Below are 17,789 nucleotides of genomic sequence, written 5' to 3'. Positions count from 1 at the left end.
CTCCAACTATAAGATGGCTCTTGGAAAATCCCTCCAGGAGAGGTAACTAGCTTCCAAATAGAAAGTTCAAAGTGCAAAAATCAGCAGGGGGCCCAGCACCTGGCTGTTCCACCTCATTAGCCACAAGTACATGAGGTCAGTCATTCTGGAGAAGCTGCATAGGACACGTGGCCAAAGCTCTCAGACACAGATCTGAAGTCCTTTACAGTCCACAGCAGCTCTAGCAGACTCAAGTTGAACTGCCTGCCCTCCCCTCTGCTGTTTCCACAGTAGCCCTCAGCCCCCCACCACCACCCTGAGAGCCAAAAGCATGCAGTGCCCTGCTAGGCCAAGTTGAATCTGGAACCACACTTTCTGCTCATTCACTCAGCCAAGTTATTGAAGCACCTACTACATGCAAGTCCCTAGGGTCAAGGGTTAGGGACATGCAAGTCACTAGGGTCAAGTGTCCCTAAAGAACAGTACTCTGTTCACAGGGGGCCCTGAATAAGTGTCACTGGCTGACTGGGACAGTGGCCAGACTGAAGAAACAGGAGGTAAAATGTCCTATAAATGAAAAGTCAAGAAAAAAAAATTAGACCAAAAAAGTTAGGTCACAGTGTGGGCAAGTCTAGGCAAGGTAAGTCAGGAGCAGAAATGTCCAACCATTCTAACAGTGGGCCAAAACACTGGGCTCTGAGGAAAGGACAGCAGGTGAAACTGGACTTCTGGACACCTATCCCTGACTCTGTCAAAAGGAAAGTTCCATCTCTCCTGCAAAACAGGAAGAAAAGTCTCAACCCTAAAGCTGCTTGTAAGTAACCAAAGAGAGAAGGTAGAAAGCACAGTTTTTAGAAATTAGTAAGATGCATATGATTGTGAATATAATTTGCAGTAATAGATACCATTTTTGACTGACAATTATGTGCCAGGTTACATACATACATCATCTAATTTAATCTGGCATAAAACCAAAACCAAACCCATTACCATCAAGTGGATTCAGACTCATGGTGACCCCATATGTTACAGAGTAGAACTGCTCCATAGGGTTTTCTTGTCTGTAATCTTCACAGAAGCAGATTGCCAGGCCTTTCTTCCACAGCACCACTGGGTGGGTTTGAACCACCAACCTTTAAGTTAGCAGACAAGCATCACTGTTTGTGTCACCCAGGGACCTTAATCTGGCATACAATAGGTTTTATTATCTTAGCTGAGAAAACTGAGGCCACTCAGCTAGTCTCCAGCTCCAAAGCCTGCATACATTCTACCACACTTTCTGCTTCCCTATTCGTATACAAGGATGTGGGGCTAGAAGTGACATTATCTCCCCCTGTGGTAATACAGCTTCTGACTACAGAGAACAGGACAATCCAGAAGGAAATCAGAAGCCAGAATAATCAGCTTCAGGAGAAGCCATCTGCACACCTCTCTGATAGGGAAAAGCAACCTTTGTGTAGTACTCTGGACAAGTCAGCAAGCTTCCTTCAGAACTCAGAATCCATTCATTCATGGAACAAGCATGTATTGACCACCCACTGTGTACCAGGCTTGACACTCACAGAGTGTCAAACTCTGCAATTAAGATCCAGTCCCTAACTGGCTTAGACTGGAGGATTCCCCAAGACTATTACCCTGAGATACTCTTCAAACCTTGAACAGAAACTAATCCCTGAGGTCACCTTGTAGCTAAATAACAGATTGGCTTACAAAATAATGAGCATCACCTGTAAGTACTGTGCTCCTTTTAAAAATCACCTATGTGAAACCAAACGATGAACAATTACTTTAAAACAAAGATGAGAGTGTAAGAGGGCAGGGAAACCAGATTAATGGAAACAGATCAGAATGGAAATTATGAGAATGTTCACCATTGTGAAGTATGTAACAATGTCACTGAACAATTTGTGTAGAAATTGTTAAATGGAAACCTAAACTACTTTGTAAACCTTCACCGAAAACACAATAAAATATTATTTAAAAAAAAAAAAAAAGATACAGTCGCTAGCCTTCATGGAATTACAAGAATCAGATGCTACGGAAGTCACTAAGAAGAGAGGCAACCCATACAGTCTGGGGGAGTGGAAGGGAGAACAGCTGCTACCTGAACTGAGTGTATGGAGGCTAGAACTAGGACGGGGGTAGAAAAGGGAGAAAAGTATTCCAGGCAGAGAGGGGAACATGAAATCAGCAATGAGTGAAGTCACCCACCCACAGGAAAAATTTACCTAAGCAATAATTGGTGAATGGTTTCAAGATCTAGTAGCTATACTAGCGTAGGCTGTGGTTCAACAATAGTTCTAAAGGAAGACTTCTACTGTCATGCAAATAACGCAGCACTCTACATTTTTTTGCCAACCGCGCCATCCCTGACCCAGATATTTTCATAAGCGTGCTGTGCTGATTTTTTTTTACATGTTGCTGTAAAAAAAAAAAAAAATTAGCATAGTGCACTTAGGAAAATACCATGCAGGGGAGAGGCAGATGGCAAAAACAAAACAAAACACAGAATGTGTATATTATTCGCATAAAAATGTTATACCTATCAAAGGACAGTAAGCCACTCTACAGGAGCAGAAATCGTGTTTGCTGTCTTGAACTTGTCACTGTTTGAAACAAAAAAGATGAAAGTATGGCAGAAATATAGATCACCCCCTATTAGGTAAGAACCCTAATCTACAGATGAGGAAACTGAGGCTACAGATGAGGAAACTGCATCCAGGCCTGCTTGATTCCATGCTCTTAACCATTATACATGATACACCCCAAAGGGATGAGGGTGTCCCCTGCACTGTTCAAGGGAGAGAAATGCTGACTCAGGGGACCCAAGCATTCCATTGTGGGGTAGGGATATATCACCCAGCTTTTCCAGAAATATATCCCAAACCAACCTAAGACAGGTTTAAGTCTTTCCCATAAAATCTTCCCTCAACCTCGGTCCCTCCCTCTAACAATCATCCTCCTTCCCTTCAGAGTGAATCGTCTAGAAATCATATCTACATTCCCTCCCCTCCTGTACAACCCACCCTGCCACTCTACTGAAACAACTCCACCAAAGTTACCCTTGATTTCCTAGTTGCCAGTTCCAAAAAATGTTCCATTCAATGATGTTATCTTACTTGACAGTTTCTCCAGAAAAGCTACTCTTGAGTGTAAACCAGACCACCCCCGAGGTGTGCTGCCCTTCCTCTGGGCTTCCTACACCCCCACACTAACCACACTATACTAGAATGGTTTACAAATCTGTCTCCCTCATAGACTGTGAGCTACTTAAAAGCAGAGACTAGATCAAAGTCATCTTCCTATCCCCAGGGCCTAGCCCACAACTAGGCACAGTAGACAAATTTTTCACTGGGTGAATGAATATCTCTGAAATCTAACTCCACACTCACTACCCTGAAATTTCCCTCTCCAAAGTCACCAGTGATCTCCATGTTGATAAATCCAATCAACTCCAGTCAGTGATCTACCTAGACCTCTTAACTGATGGGACAGTTGGCCATTCACTCCTCAAATCTCTCTCCTCCATTCACCATCTCTCAGATTTCCTTTTTCTCTCTAGATGCTTCCCTATCTTTTTGCAGGATACCTATCCTTCAAATGTTGGTATTCCTAAGAATGTTGTAGTAGGCTTTTTTCTCCTCTTTTTACAGGTCATGTCAATGTCATCTCGTCTATTCCCATGGTTTCAATTACCATGTATATGCTGATGACTCCTAAAAGTATATCACCAGCCCAATCTCTCTCCCAATTCCAGATACATATGAATATCCAACTACCTACTGTATATCACCAAGCACATCAAACTCAACATATCCAATACTGAGCCCATCGATTTCCCTCAAACCTACTGCTCCTCCAGTGTTCCCCATGTGAGGAGCTAGCATCACCATCCACCCAGTTGCCCAAGCCATAAACCGGGGCATCTTATTATAATCAACAACCTGTACTCACAATTAATCAGTGTCCAAGTCTTAACCTCCTCAGTCTCCACATCCCCAAAACATGACTCCAGTCCAAGCCACCATCATCTTTCATCAGGATCATGGCAACAGCTTCCAAACTGGTCTCCCTGCTTTCGGTCCTGCAGAGCCAGAGTAATCTTTCTAAAATCACAAGTCTGATCATGCCACTCTCCTGTTTTAAAAGCCTTAAATGGTTTCCATTGTCTTAAGAGAAGGCCCACCAAACTCCTTAACATGGTTCATGGGACAGATTATATTTTCCAAAGATGCCTCGACCATATCTCCCATCCCATATGCTTTTCTTACAATGTGACTTTGACACTCGTCCCACCAAGAGGTGAGGTCTGTGCCTCTCCCTTTGATACGGATAGTCATCTGTGAATGTTTCTACTCACAGAGTATGACTAGAGTAGCTCCATGTGACTTCAGAGGCTAGGCCATGAAATATGATGCAGCTTCCACTTTGTTTGCTGGAATACTCATTCCTGAGGCCTTCAGCTGCCAGGTAAGCAGTCTGACTGCCCTGAGGCTGCCATGCTGTGAGGAAGCCCAAACAAGTCTGTATGGGAAGATGACATGGAAAGGCCCTGACACTACATAAGGAGAAAGAGATGTCCAGCTAGTCCCCAGCTTCTTCAGCACCCCACTAATCTAGCTCCCACCACCACCTGACCTCAACTATATAAGAGACCCTGAGCCAAAACAGCCCCATCAAGCCCTCCCCCCAAATTCCTGAGCCACAGAAATCATGGGAGATAGTAACAAAATGACTATTGTTGTTTTAAGTCATTATGTTTTAGATTATTTTTTATACAAAATAGTAACTAGGACAGTTTATAAAGCCCTGAACAACCTGCCCTCCCCAACCCCATTTACCTCTACAGGCCCAACTCTTAATATTTCCTACCTTAAACTCAACACAACAGCCCATGCTCAACTCCTTTCAGCATCTCAAAGATGACCTTCTTTCTTGCCTTCAAGGCTTCACACATTCTGTTCTGCTGCCTGAAATGTTCCTCTTGCCATTCTCTTAAAGCCTCTTATCAATCAGCTTAAACTTTCTTATTGCTAAACTCCTAGGCTAGGTCAGGTACCCTCCTGTGAATTCCCACAACTCCCTGTACTTTGCAAATCACAACAGTAATCAAAATCCATTATAATCTTGTGTTGGGTTGTCCATCCTGCCCTCCCCATGCGTGCACACACACACACACACACACACACACACACTGAGAGCTCCAAGAAGGTAATGACCAGTGCCAGGAACATGGCAAGTGCTCCATGAGCATTTGCCAAATGCTCAGTCTCCAGCCCATTTCTTTCCTGAGCTCCAAACAAGCACATCCACCATGTCCTACAAATAAATTTCAAGTTCATCATGGCCCTGTCCTTCCCCTCCCCATAAACCTATCCCTCCCCCAGAATGCCTTTTCTCTGTAAATGATGCCAGTACCTACCAGTTGAGCAAACCAGGAAAAACTCATCTGTTCATTCAAAACATATTTATCAAGCCCCTCTCTTTGCTGGGGATATGGTGGATCCTGAGACAGGCACAGCCCTTGTTGGCACAGAATTTACAGGCTCGTGGAAGTCTTCCTCAGCACCTCCCTTTCTCTCACATCCTACATCCCAATCTTCCAATAAATCTTATTGGTTGTACTGATTATATCTTCTAAATTGCTCTCAAATCTACTCTTTCCTCTCCACCCCTACAGCCACTGCCCTAGTTCAGGCTTTTGTCATTTCCTGCCTGGATTGCTATAAAAGCTTCCTGATTGGTGTCTCTGCCTCCAGCCTTGCCCCCTATGTCTCATCCCAGCTATATTGTTCCCCTGCTCAGAATCCTTCAATGGTTCCTCATATGCTTTAGGATAAAATTTAAACCTCCCTGGAAGGTATGCCTCATGCTCTAGCCCCTTGCCTCCCTTTGCCCTTCATATTACACAATTTTCAATCCACACCCTATACTTTTTCTCATCTTTGTTGCTTTATATCCCCTTTCCCTATACCTAGAACAATCTTGCCCCCTTCTTCATTCAATGGATATTTATTGAACATTTAGCAGATGCCAGGCACTGTTCCAGGTGCTGGGGATTCAGCAGTGAGCAAAACTAAGTCCTTGCTCTCATGATATTTACATTCTAGTGGGAAGATAGGCAATAAACAATAATATGTCAGGTGGTGATGAGTACTACAAAGAAAAACAAAATGGGATGGGGGACTGAGAGTGACCATATTAGATAGGGTAAGTCCCTGGTAATGTAATATTCGTGCAAAGATGTGAATGCAGTTAGGGAATAAATTCTGCAGGCATCTAGAGGAAGAGTCTTCCTGACAGGAAGAACAAATACAAAACCCCTGAGGTGGGGCCACAAGAGGCATACTGGAGGAAGAGCAACAAGGCTGGTGTGGGTGGAGCAGAAAGAGTGAAGGCAAGCATGGCACAAGCCGAGTCAGAGAAGTCAGATGAAGCAGAGCTTTGCAGGTAAGGATCTGGGTGTTTCACCCACACCTTGACTCCTTTCTATCCTTCAGTGTTGTGTGCAGATGTCATCTCTTGAATAAACTGCTCTCCACCCTCTGCTAGCATTTACCATATACACTGTTTAACTGACTATTTATTTGCCTGTCTCTACCACCAGACTGTGAGTTCTCAACCTTGCCTCAACCTTTTAGCTCTATTTTTATAGAGTCCATCACAGTTCCTGGTACCCAAGAAGCACTTGGTAAATTTTTCTCCAATAGTCAAAACTTTCTTCCCTTGTTCCAATTCCATGCCGTGCAAGCAACTTTCTGATCACTAGATGGGTTTGATGATGGTACCAAGAAGGGAGTGTCCTGATAGAGGACACACACATTTGAATCATTAGAAATTACATGCATATTTGGAGGTTTAGTGTCATGGTTTCATGGGACATCTCAGTTAATTGGCCTAATAACATGTTTAGTGCTTCTGTTCTACCCCCTAGTTTGTTGTGTAATGCCTGGGGTCTTAAAAGCTTGCAAGCAGTCATTCAAGGCACAACAATTGGTCTCTATTCACCTAGAGTAACAGAGGAAGAAGGGGAGTCAGGAAGAGGAAGAGGAAATGGAATGTGTGGCTAACTGCCTCCATGAACAACTGTCTCCTTTGTCATGAGACCAGAAGAACTGGATGGTGCCTGGCTACCATTACTGAATATTTTGATCAAAGATTCTATAGAAGAATCCTGATCAAAAGGGGAAAAATGCAGAACAGAATTTCAAATTCTCATGAACTTCAGACTTCCTGAAGATATGGAGGTTGGATGAACCCCTGAAACTATTGCCCTGAGATAATCTTTAAAACTTAAACCAAAAATATTCCCTGAGGTCTTCTTAAAACCAAACAGTAGTTTAGCTTAACTAGTAAAAAAAAAAAAAAAGAAAAAAAAAGTCTGCCTTGAACATTATGCTCTTTTAAGAACTATCTATATAGGATCAAATTGATAACAACAACTGGAAAGATTAGGCAGAAACCTTATGGGGCAGTGAATTATGTTAATGGGCGAGGAACAACTCATAAAAGAAGGGTGAGAATGGCTGCACAACTCAAGGAATGTAATCAATAAAAAAAGAAAAGAAATTACACACATATGCTCACCACTGAACATTAGTAAACTGGCATCATCATTTACACATCAGCCTCTGTTTTAGGTAAGTGTGACTCAGGTGGTGGGGAAACGACCAAACTCTGGGTCATGATGACCCAAGAGAGGCACTGCTCACAGAAGGGCCATGTGAGCAGCCCAGTATAAGTCCCAGATACCCCTCTATCTCCTCACTCAGTTACCTGCCATATTTCAGATGTCGGTCCCATGACCCTCATTTGCCCAAGCTTGAATGCTCAGAATCACTTCTGAGAGCTTCCATACTGCCCACATCCAGAAGTCCTAGAAATTCCATCTTGTAACTATTTCTTTATCCATCCCCTCATCTCCATTCAAAGGCCACTCCTACAGTTCAGGTCTTCTCCATTCTTCACATGGACTCAGGTTTCAGTCTCCCTAACTTCTGTCTCACTCTCTCCAAAAACCCTCTCCACACGGCCACCAGAGTCCTTCTAAGCAAATCTGATCATTTCAGTCACCTGTTTAAAATTAGTAGCTTCCCCCAACCCTCAAGATAAAGTCCAACCTGTTTACACCATCTAAAACCTCCTTGTGCTGGCCCGGTGCTGTTTCCCCTTTCTTCTACCTCTGCTCCCCACTCCTCCCACTCCACATTCCAGACATACCAATACCTGGAATTCTCTAAACAGTCTGCCTCCTTGCACCTCCACACCTTTGCACTAGCAGTTCCTCGATGAGAAATGCCCTAGGAAACAGCTAGGTTCAGATTCAGACATCACCTTCTCTGTAAAGTCTTCCTAAACCCTTCTTCTATCCACAAAAAAGAAAGCTGTCCCACCTGCTCTTATGGTACCTCTATCTCTATCACCTCACTTACTATTTTGCATGACAATTATTTGTTGATATGTCTGTCTCCCTCCTGGACTGTGAGTTCTTGGATGGCAAGGGTCATACTTTATTCTTCTTTGTTTCCCATCCCAGCATTAAGTAAAATATCTAGCACTTAAAAAAAAAGAAAAAAAAAAACAGTTGCCAATCAATTCAATTCTGACTCATGGTGATACCACGTGTGTCAGAGGAGAACTACGCGCCATAGGGTTTCCAATGGCTGATTTTTCAGAAGTAGATCACCAAGCCAAAAAATAGATTGTCTTATAAAATAAACAATATCACCCATAAGTAATGTGCTCCCTTAAACAAATTAATTATATGAGACCAAACGGTCAACAGTTACCCAAAAGCAAAGATGAGACAGCAAGAAGAGGAAGGGAAGCCAGATCAATGGAAATGGAACAAACAGAATGGAAATAATGAGCATGCTGACACATTGTAAAAATTGTAACCAATTGCATGAAATAATTTGTATAAAAATTGTTAAAACTAAAAACAAAACAAAACCTGTTCCTGTCGAGCCAATTCCGACTCATAGCAACCTACAGGAGAGCATAACTGCCCCATGGGGTTCCAAGGAGCAATTGGTGGATTCAAACTGCCAAGCTCTTAAACCACTGTGCTACCAAGGCTCCAAAAATTGTTAAAGGGGAATCTAATTTGTTGTGTAAACTTTCATCTAAAACACAATAAAATATTATTAAGAAAAAAAAAGAAGTAGATCGCCAGGCCTTTCTTCAGAGGTGCCTCTAGGTGAACTGGAACTGTCAACCTTCCAGTTAGCAGCTGAGCACGGAACAGTTTGTACCACACAGGGACTCCAAAATATCTAGCATATAAAAACCAAACCCGTTGCCGTCAAGTAGATTCCAACTCATAGCAACCTTATAGGACAGAGTAGAACTACCCTCTAGGGTTTCCAAGGAGCAGCTGGTGTATTCAAACTGGCAACCTTTTGGTTAGCAGATGAACTCTTAACCACTAGGCCACCAGAGCTTCATAGTCATTGCCATCGAGTTGATTCCAAATCATAGCAACCCTCACCCTAAATAAATGTTTCTTGAATGAAAAAAGAGTAAATGAATGGAAGCTTTATATTAAAGCCTTTCTCTTGCTAAATCTGAAGATTCAGCTTAAGTCCCCACTTATGCTAAACAGAACTGAGTCATATCTCAGCATCTGACTTGTGCTAGGTGCTCATTAAACAATGGCTGAAGGAATAAACCCATGGATCATATATCCCTAAATTCTCACAATTTTGGTTGCCCTTCTGAACCTTCTGCCAGATCTCCATGACCCTCTTAAGTTACTAAAGATAAAAAAAAAGTCCAAATACTACCTATGCAGTATTATCTCATTTATCTAGATATAACCACTCAGAAGAAAGTCAAGAAGCAGGAAGAGGAAAAGGCCTATAGGCAGTAAGAGAGAGAATTTTAACCATAACAATCATCAATAACTTACACTTCAGTCATGATTTATAGTTTTCTCATTTCATTCTCACATCCACCTTAAAGTAAATAGCCATTGCACCTTGCCTAAGGTCACACAGCTGTTTAGCCCAGCTTTAGACACAAGTCTGGTCCACTTTTCACTCTTCCAAAGTTGTCTCAAATACATGCCATAAATCCATGCCTTTTATTCACAGGTAAGCTCTTCAGACTAATTCATAATTGTGACTACTTTGCATGTATCCTTACAAGGAAGTCCACGTGTGTGTATCTGTACATGGGTGTACAAAGGTTTGAGTATGTCTCTATTCCCAAATTAGAAGGAGTGACTGGTGGAGGTAAGCATGATGCCAGAATCAAGGAACGACAGTTGTCAGGGATGACACAGATAGAAACCATGAAGAATAAAACCTGAAGAAATGAAGTCAGGCCAGCAGCCTGAGGACACTGAGTAAGGAAGCAAACATTCTTCCTTCCCTACCCAGTGGCCTGTGAAGACCTCAATAGTCATACAGAACTGAGATGTGCAATGGTCACCCTGACTCATCAAAAAAAAAGTCAAAGTATGAAGGCAAGCAAACATGTCATTGGTTTTAAAGAGATTTCCAACAAAGATGGTTAAAATAATAGAATTCAAGTGCTTTTTAAAGAGATGAGCCATCTGGAAAATTTACTTAAATGGAATAATCTTTACTCTATACAAGCTAAGGAACATATGCCCAGAGGGCTCCAGAACCACAGATCCTAAAAATTAGTTTGTCCAGTAAGCCAACCTATCAGATCATCTATAAATGATGCAAAAGAGATTACAGATCACATTTAAGACCTCAGGGGAAAACCCTCATCTTGCAACACAAGGCAGTGTCTTCCACTCCTCCTGACTGTTGCCATGCATGACAAACATCCCCATACACAGAGATGAGTCCAGCCATACACATGGACACACGAATCACAAGAGGGGAGCCAGTTCTCTGGACAACAGTAAAATTAGGGAGGCTGAAGAGGAAGCTGAGGAGTAAAATAGAGCAATTGGGAAATTGAAAGAGAAAAGGACATAAAGCTGACTAGGGTGCCAGTGAGTAACTGCACCCAGTACAAGATTCTTGCACCCAACTGCTGCAGGTGCTGGGGCAGCTGCCCCTCAAACTGACAGAATTTCTGAGCTTCTTCACAATTGAGGGAGGGGAGAGGAATCTCCAAGGTCCCAGTCTCTCCCAGGCTGGGAGGGGATTTTTCAAGGACAGAAGCACCTGAGGGATGGGGCCATAGTAGATTGTCGTCTCAGCACCTCCAACGTAGCTTTGCTCAATGTACAGATTTAAACAATATTATTTGAGATGGAAAAAAAGTAAAAGTGGATTGAAATGACAGTTTTAAGAATCTAGTCTACAGAAATACTCATGTAAGTACCATAATAAGGATATCCAATGAAGCATTATCTGTACAATTGAAAAACTGGAACCAACGTAAAGGGCCATTAACAGAGGACTGAACAACGGTACCAAAAACCAAAACCGTTGCCATCAAGTCGATCCTGACTCACAGCAACACTATAGGACAGAGTAGAGCTGCCCCAAAGGGTTTCCAAGGCTGTAAATCTTTAGGGAAGTAGACTGCCACATCTTTCTCCCATTGAGTGGTTGGTGGGTTCAAAACACCCATCTTTCAGGTTAGCAGCCAAGCACTTAACCACTACACCACCAGGGCTCCCTAAACAATTGTGCAGCCTTGAAATTAATTAACATGGAATAATACAAAACATTAAAAAGAAAACTTGATCTGTAAATAGAAAAGAATGTCACTGATAAATGCGGAGAAAAAAGCAAATGGTAGAATTATATGTATAGTATGATCCCATTTTTGGAATAGACAGAACAAAACTACACCTATTGAAGGAGTATAAATAAAAACCAGGATGGGCACACAAACTGCTAATGGTGTTTACCATGGGTTGCTGGGAAGGGCGAGTTAGTTTTTTTTTTTTTTGTAAAAAAAACTAGTTGCCGTGAAATTGACTCCAAGTCATGGCAGCCCTGTGTATGTCAGAGTAGAACTGTGCTCCATAGGGCTATCAATAACTGACTTTTCAGAAGTAGCTCGCCAGGACTTTCTACTGAGTTACACTTTGGTACTGTTTGAATTTTCACATAAAGCATACATTAATTAAATAATGATAATATTTAAAAGGTGCTGTCAGAGGCATTCCTTTCCATTTCCTTCTTACTCCCTGGTTGGGCTCACAGCCCTGCCGCCTCTGCCTTGACCCTCCACCAAGCCCTCCACCCCAGCCCCACTTACAGATGCAGATAGCAGCCAGAAGGCGGACGGCAGCATAGGGGGCCACGCAGCTGGGGAAGAACGGCTGCACCATGTAGTTGGCAAAGGTGATGGCAATGACGGCCTGGCTAGTGGGCTCGATGATGAGGAGGGAGGTCCAGAGTCGTATGAAGGCAAGGAATCCCCCGAAGGCCTCGAGGATGTAGGCATAGCTGGCCCCAGATTTCTTAATGGTGGTGCCCAGTTCTGCATAACAAAGGGCCCCAAAGACCGAGAAGAGGCCCCCAACAGCCCAGATGACCAGGGAGAGGCCAAAGGAGGCACTATACATGAGCACGCCTTTGGGGGAGACGAAGATGCCTGAGCCAATCATGTTCCCCACAATCAGGCACACGCCGTTAAGCAGTGAGATCTCCTTCTTTAGCTTTACCTGCTCAGGCCCTGGGCTAGCGCCATCAGCCAAAGGGGAGGAATCCCTGTCGTGCTGGGGGGCCACTTCATACTTAACACCGTCAACCATGGCGGAGGAGGAGAGGAAAGCCTTCACCAGCTCCCTGGCATCGCCCTCTAGGGAAAAAAGATGGTGATATATATAGGGCAGTTGGCAAATTACATAGAAGGCCTTGCCTATAGGGCCCAGTGGTGGCAACCCATCCAACACACCATTTCAGAGACCTCTCTCTTGCCTCCCTGCTCCCACTAACCTCTTTTTCTCTGGCTCAATCATCAAAACAACCCAGCTTGAATTTTTAAAGGAGGCACCCCTTCCCCAGAGAGACGGCATCCGTCTCTCATCATTAGGATAGTGCTGCCCACCTAAGCCGTTTCTATCTGAACCTGCTGTGATACAGGACAAGACAGGAATGACGGCAGCTTCCAGGTGCAGTCATAGGGGTTTGAGTCTGAGTTTTCAACCTTACACAAAAAAGTCTGTCTTCCCTCCAATTTCAGTCTCACCTGTCATGTGTGCTGAAATGCAACATTAGGAACCAACTTTGCAAGCAGTTAATCTGTGGGGTCTTCTCACAACATTGCTGTTTTCTCCAAGGACCCTAGCTCTGGCAAACCTAGGGGCTTCAGGAGTCGCCTGCTGGAACCCACAACCATCCCGCTGCTCAGGGAGTATTCCTTAACAACCCTCAGCTGGAGTCTTCACCCCTAGCAAATCCCCCACCCCCACCCCACCCTGAAAGAACATGGGCAATTCTCCTCTTTTCCTTGCTGTTCCTTTCCCAAGTACCTTTCCCAACCCAGTATTCCAGGCCTCCTGCCATCAAATCATATTAGCATAATTGCATCACTCAAAAAAGTTTGAATGAGAGACCCAAAACCAAAACCCACTACCATCCAGTCGATTCCGACTCATAGCAACTCTGTTGGACAAAGCAGAACTGACCTATAGGGTTTTCAAGGCCATACATCTTTACGGAGCGGCTGGTGGGTTCAAAGCACTGACCTTTCGGTTATCAACCAAGCTCTTAACTACTGTGCCACCCGGGCGCCTCTGGAATGAAAGGATGAGCCAAATGCACAGCCGAACCTAGGGATGATTGGAGGCAGCTGATGACTGCTCCCCACCCAGGAGTTGCTACTGGGGAGATGCCACCTAAAGCCAAGGCAAGGAGATAGCTGAAGCAGGACAACAGGTGCCAGAGGAAACCAAGGCAGGAGACAGCTGAGGGGAAGACAAGAGAGGATGATGAAGCAAGTGAAGAAGTACTGGAGTGAGAGGCAGCCAGGAGGGGTGACTGGACACTGCAGAGCAGCAGAGAGATGGGTTGAGCAAGGTGAGTGAGGATGAGAGAAGGGTGGGATGCACACTCACTCCCTGGCCCAGGATGTAAGTAGGTTCCTGTGGAAGCAGTGGTGGCAGCAGCGGCAGTCAGGGAGACGAGCCCTCAGGCCCCTGGAGGAACTGTGGCCCAACTGCTCCTCCCCCTTTCAGCCAGCGGTAAAAGGGAAGGGCCGGCAAATGCTTACGGATTTAAGTTAAATTGAGGAGGGCGGGGGAAGCGAGGAAGGAGAGGAGGGGCATGTTAAGCAACTGTCTGGGTCTAAGGTTCACTGGCCCTTCACATCTGCAAAAGGGGCTGCTAGGAGCTCTAGGCTCAGCATTTTCTGAGATAAGAAGGCGCTCTCTCAGGAATCTCCTTTGTCAGCTCCACGCTAGGCCTGGGGACCCAGAAAGACATGCAGCTGGGTGCAGTTTCCCCAGCTTCCAGGGAAAGCAAGTTAGCTGAAGACAGGGCAATAACTGAGAAGGAATGCACAGCCCTCACTCTCCATCCTCCATGCCCCACCCTAGCCCTACTTCTCTCTTACTCAAACAATTAAGAAAAGCAGGAAAGTTGCATAGTGTGACACAAAAGCTTACTCACATGCCAAGATTAGAGGAAGTGTAAGAGAGGTCCCTACACCCCATGATTGGGCATCCTCAGAGAAGAACTCTGCACACTTCCCCATGTAGGATGAGGGGCAGCAGACCCTAAGGTTGGGCCATTATCCCAAGACTGAGGCTCTTGCTACTTCAAAGGAAACAAGTCTGATAAATGAAACTCAAACCCTTGGCTCCATCCGCACCCCACCCACATGCCCTATCATCCTTAAAAAAACATACCAAGATCTTTGGGGTAAGCATGAGGTCCTATAAATACCTTCACCGAATACAAGTTGTTTACCGTATCCCAATTTCCTAAATATATGGGGGTAATAAGATTTGACTGAGCTATCCTAGGCAGATAGGCCAGAGAGGCAGAGGATAACGAGCATTTTTTGGAAACCACATAGTTTATTCTATCTTTATGGTCTACTTTAAATCTGATATTCCAGTTCTGTTTTACCAATAGAAACACACCCTAACCATTCAGAAATCCAAATGCCTGTCTATCTGTCCCTTCTCACACCCTTTCTAATAACCTTGGTTATTCTACAACCAGAGACCTAAAACTCCCTGCGAGATATATCTCTACCCCACATCCTCGCATTCTAGCCCCTAAGCTTTTTATTATTTTAAACCAAGAGGGGGATCCTGGTGTTAGCCTTACCAGAGATAATGCTTCTTCTAAGACACAGTCTCACAAATATCTGAATTTCATCCAGAGGAGACTGGGCTTTTCTCCTGCCCCACCCACCAAAATGCTCTTCTAATATAGCTACCATTTATTGAGCATTTACCTGGTCCAGACACACTGTTAAGCACTTAAGTACATTATCCTATTTAATCCCTGGGTGGCGCAAACTGTTGAGAGCTAGACTACTAGAAGAAAGGTTGCAGTTCAAACCCACCCAGCGGTGCCTTCAAAGACAGGCCTGGCGATCTGCTTCCAAAAGGTCACACAGCCTTGAAAACCCTACAGAGCAGTTCTACTCTGCACACTTGAGGGTCATCATGAGACAGAATCTACTCGACTGCGACTAACAACCCCCACCAAACCAAAACCAAAACTGTTGCCATCAAGTCGATTCTGACTCATATTGACTCAACAAGACAGAGTAGAACTGCCCCATAGATTTCCAAGCAGTGGCCGGTGGATTCTAACTGCTGACCTTGGTTAACAGCCGAGCTCTTAACCACTTCGCCACCTAGACAACCATTTAATCCTTCGGCAGCCCCTGAAGGCAAGTACTAAATCACCTGCCAGGTTCCAAACTAGAGAGGGAGGCCAGTCATCTGGAAACCCAGAGCCCATGCCCTTAACCACTGAAGTGTACTGTCTCCTGTACCTTACTACCCCCTCCAAGTATGTAGACTGGAAAGACTGGAAAGTGATTCAGGTGGCTCCTTAATGACTTCCCTGGGGGAATATGTGATTAGACTAAAAAGAAAGCCAACAGCTTCTGCCATCCTTCAGTCTGTAGTCCAGCATAAAGGCTCCAACAAAGCTTGTTCATCTCCTTTCCCACTGCTCCTCCTGTTTCTCATCCCTTTGCAGGGATGAGAGGTGATTACAAGTCCTCTTGGCAGTGCTCCTATTGCTAGGGTGCCCACTTGTAAAGCAAAAAAAACACACGTGGAAACACATCATCACGTCTGCCCTCTTAAGATCAAATTCACTAGTACCACAGGGTACGCGTGTGTCCTAACATGATGCGAAGAAAAAGAATGAGGGAGGGAGAAAGGAAGGGGAACCCGTGAGGGAATGTGAGGAGAGAAGTGTGCAGGGCTTCGTTCCTAGCTTGGGGTATCTGAAAAGTTAAATCCTCTTCATGTAACCTAGAGACCAAAAACCACTAGGGAAAACCACACCAGCAAACAGCATACCCTAGTGGTCTCACCAGGAAGATCTACCCAACACTTCAGTCCGCCCACGCAAACTGGCCAGGAGGTTGCCATTCATCCAGAGGATGCCCCCCTTTTCTTAACCACTGCCTAGCACTGTGGGCAGCTCACATTTCTCCCTAAGGCCCTGGTTCTTGGAGTAATGCTTCCACTAATCAAGCAGCCTACGGTCAGCAGAACCCCCGGCTCTCCTGAAGGGGCTTCTCCTACCCAAGGTTTTACAGGAAAACCTTGCTGAGTCTGAACCCCTGGGCGATAACTGTTCATGATACAGTATCCTTGTCTTCTTCTCCTGTCTGAGGTGCAGTCATCTCTAAGGTCCTAGCAGAGATTACAGGACAATACACTCATCCAACAGCCAGCGGGATAAATCTCGGAGTCAAGGGTTCAGGAAAGGCAGGCTGCAGGAACCCTAGCATGCAGTCAGTGCCTGGCACAGCAGCTAGTGGAACCCTTCACCCTGGCCCCAGCCGCAAATGACAATACCAAAACACATATCCTCCAGAAACCAGCACACACTTCAGGGGCTTGGCTCCTCAGCCTGCCGAGGGAGCTTCTGTGAGAACACACTTTCTCCTCCAGAGACCCCACGTTCTGCCTTCCTGGCTCCAACTGGTCTGCGCTGCCTCCCCTAACAGCAGGAGCAGAAAACAGACACACTCTTGTCCCCATAGAGTCCCCCATCACCCCAAGCTAGAAGCTCAGCTCCTCCCTGCCCAGTTCTCCTCTGTTTTTCTGTATCACACTGCAGCTTTTTTTTTTTTTTTTTAAGTGAAACAGGAAAGAAATTCCCGTGGCCAGAGCTTCCATTAACGTAGGGTTGAAGTCTCTGGGCAGGACTATGCCCAGGGAGGGCAGGGGCTGGGATCAGGAACCAAGAGGCTCTTGGGTCTCCGTTCAGCCAGTTTTCAGGATTCTCACTCCATCCTTCTCCTGCACTTTCCCTCTCACCCACTGTCCCTCCTCTCCCACCTCTTACCTGTCCAGTGGCAGGTGTGGGGAGGAGGGGCTACCAGCACACTTGGGGGAGGAGAAGGCACTACGAAGGGGGACTGGGGGGAGAGGGTTATGGCTCAAGCTGCAGCAGCTGTTGACTCTGAGGAGCAGAAAAGGCAGAGCGTGCCGTGGACCGAAATTGAAAACAGGAAAACATATGTGTGACTCTGACCGGCAGCGGGGAGGGGCCGGGGGATGGGCTGAAGCTGGTCAGACCCAGAAGACATCGCTGCCTGCTCGCCTCCAGGCACCTTCTCCACGCTCCTCCTTCCCTACCGCAGCTCCTGTACTTCGCTGTAGCCCTACATTTACTTAGCCTGTCAGCTTTTCCCAGTGATTTACAGTTCACTTCTGATGCCCA

The 17,789-nt window shown here is 45.1% G+C and overlaps 1 protein-coding gene across 4 annotated transcripts in view; it reads right to left on the bottom strand.

Moving 5' to 3' along the window:
* Positions 1 to 17,428, bottom strand: part of SLC7A7 (solute carrier family 7 member 7) — a 31,230-nt gene extending 13,802 nt beyond the window's left edge. The window contains exons 1-3 of one of the 4 annotated variants that reach the window (XM_023724887.1): positions 13,979 to 14,001; positions 13,610 to 13,693; positions 12,175 to 12,720 (exon numbers count right to left, since the gene is read on the bottom strand). In XM_023724887.1, the coding sequence (XP_023580655.1) occupies positions 12,175 to 12,673 (499 nt within the window). In that variant the 5' untranslated portion in view covers positions 12,674 to 12,720; positions 13,610 to 13,693; positions 13,979 to 14,001. Of the gene's footprint in view, positions 1 to 12,174; positions 12,721 to 13,609; positions 14,058 to 17,411 lie in introns of those variants that run through there. The other 3 variants (XM_023724889.1, XM_023724890.1, XM_004389934.2) reach the window with 3 other exon arrangements.
* Between the last annotated feature and the right edge of the window lie 361 nt (positions 17,429 to 17,789).

The sequence above is a fragment of the Trichechus manatus genome, unplaced genomic scaffold (genome assembly GCF_000243295.1).
Source record: "Trichechus manatus latirostris isolate Lorelei unplaced genomic scaffold, TriManLat1.0 scaffold00268, whole genome shotgun sequence".
In the NCBI taxonomy this organism is placed as follows: domain Eukaryota; kingdom Metazoa; phylum Chordata; class Mammalia; order Sirenia; family Trichechidae; genus Trichechus; species Trichechus manatus.
Note: the sequence above shows the minus strand (reverse complement) of the source record. Positions and strands in the feature narration are given on the sequence as shown.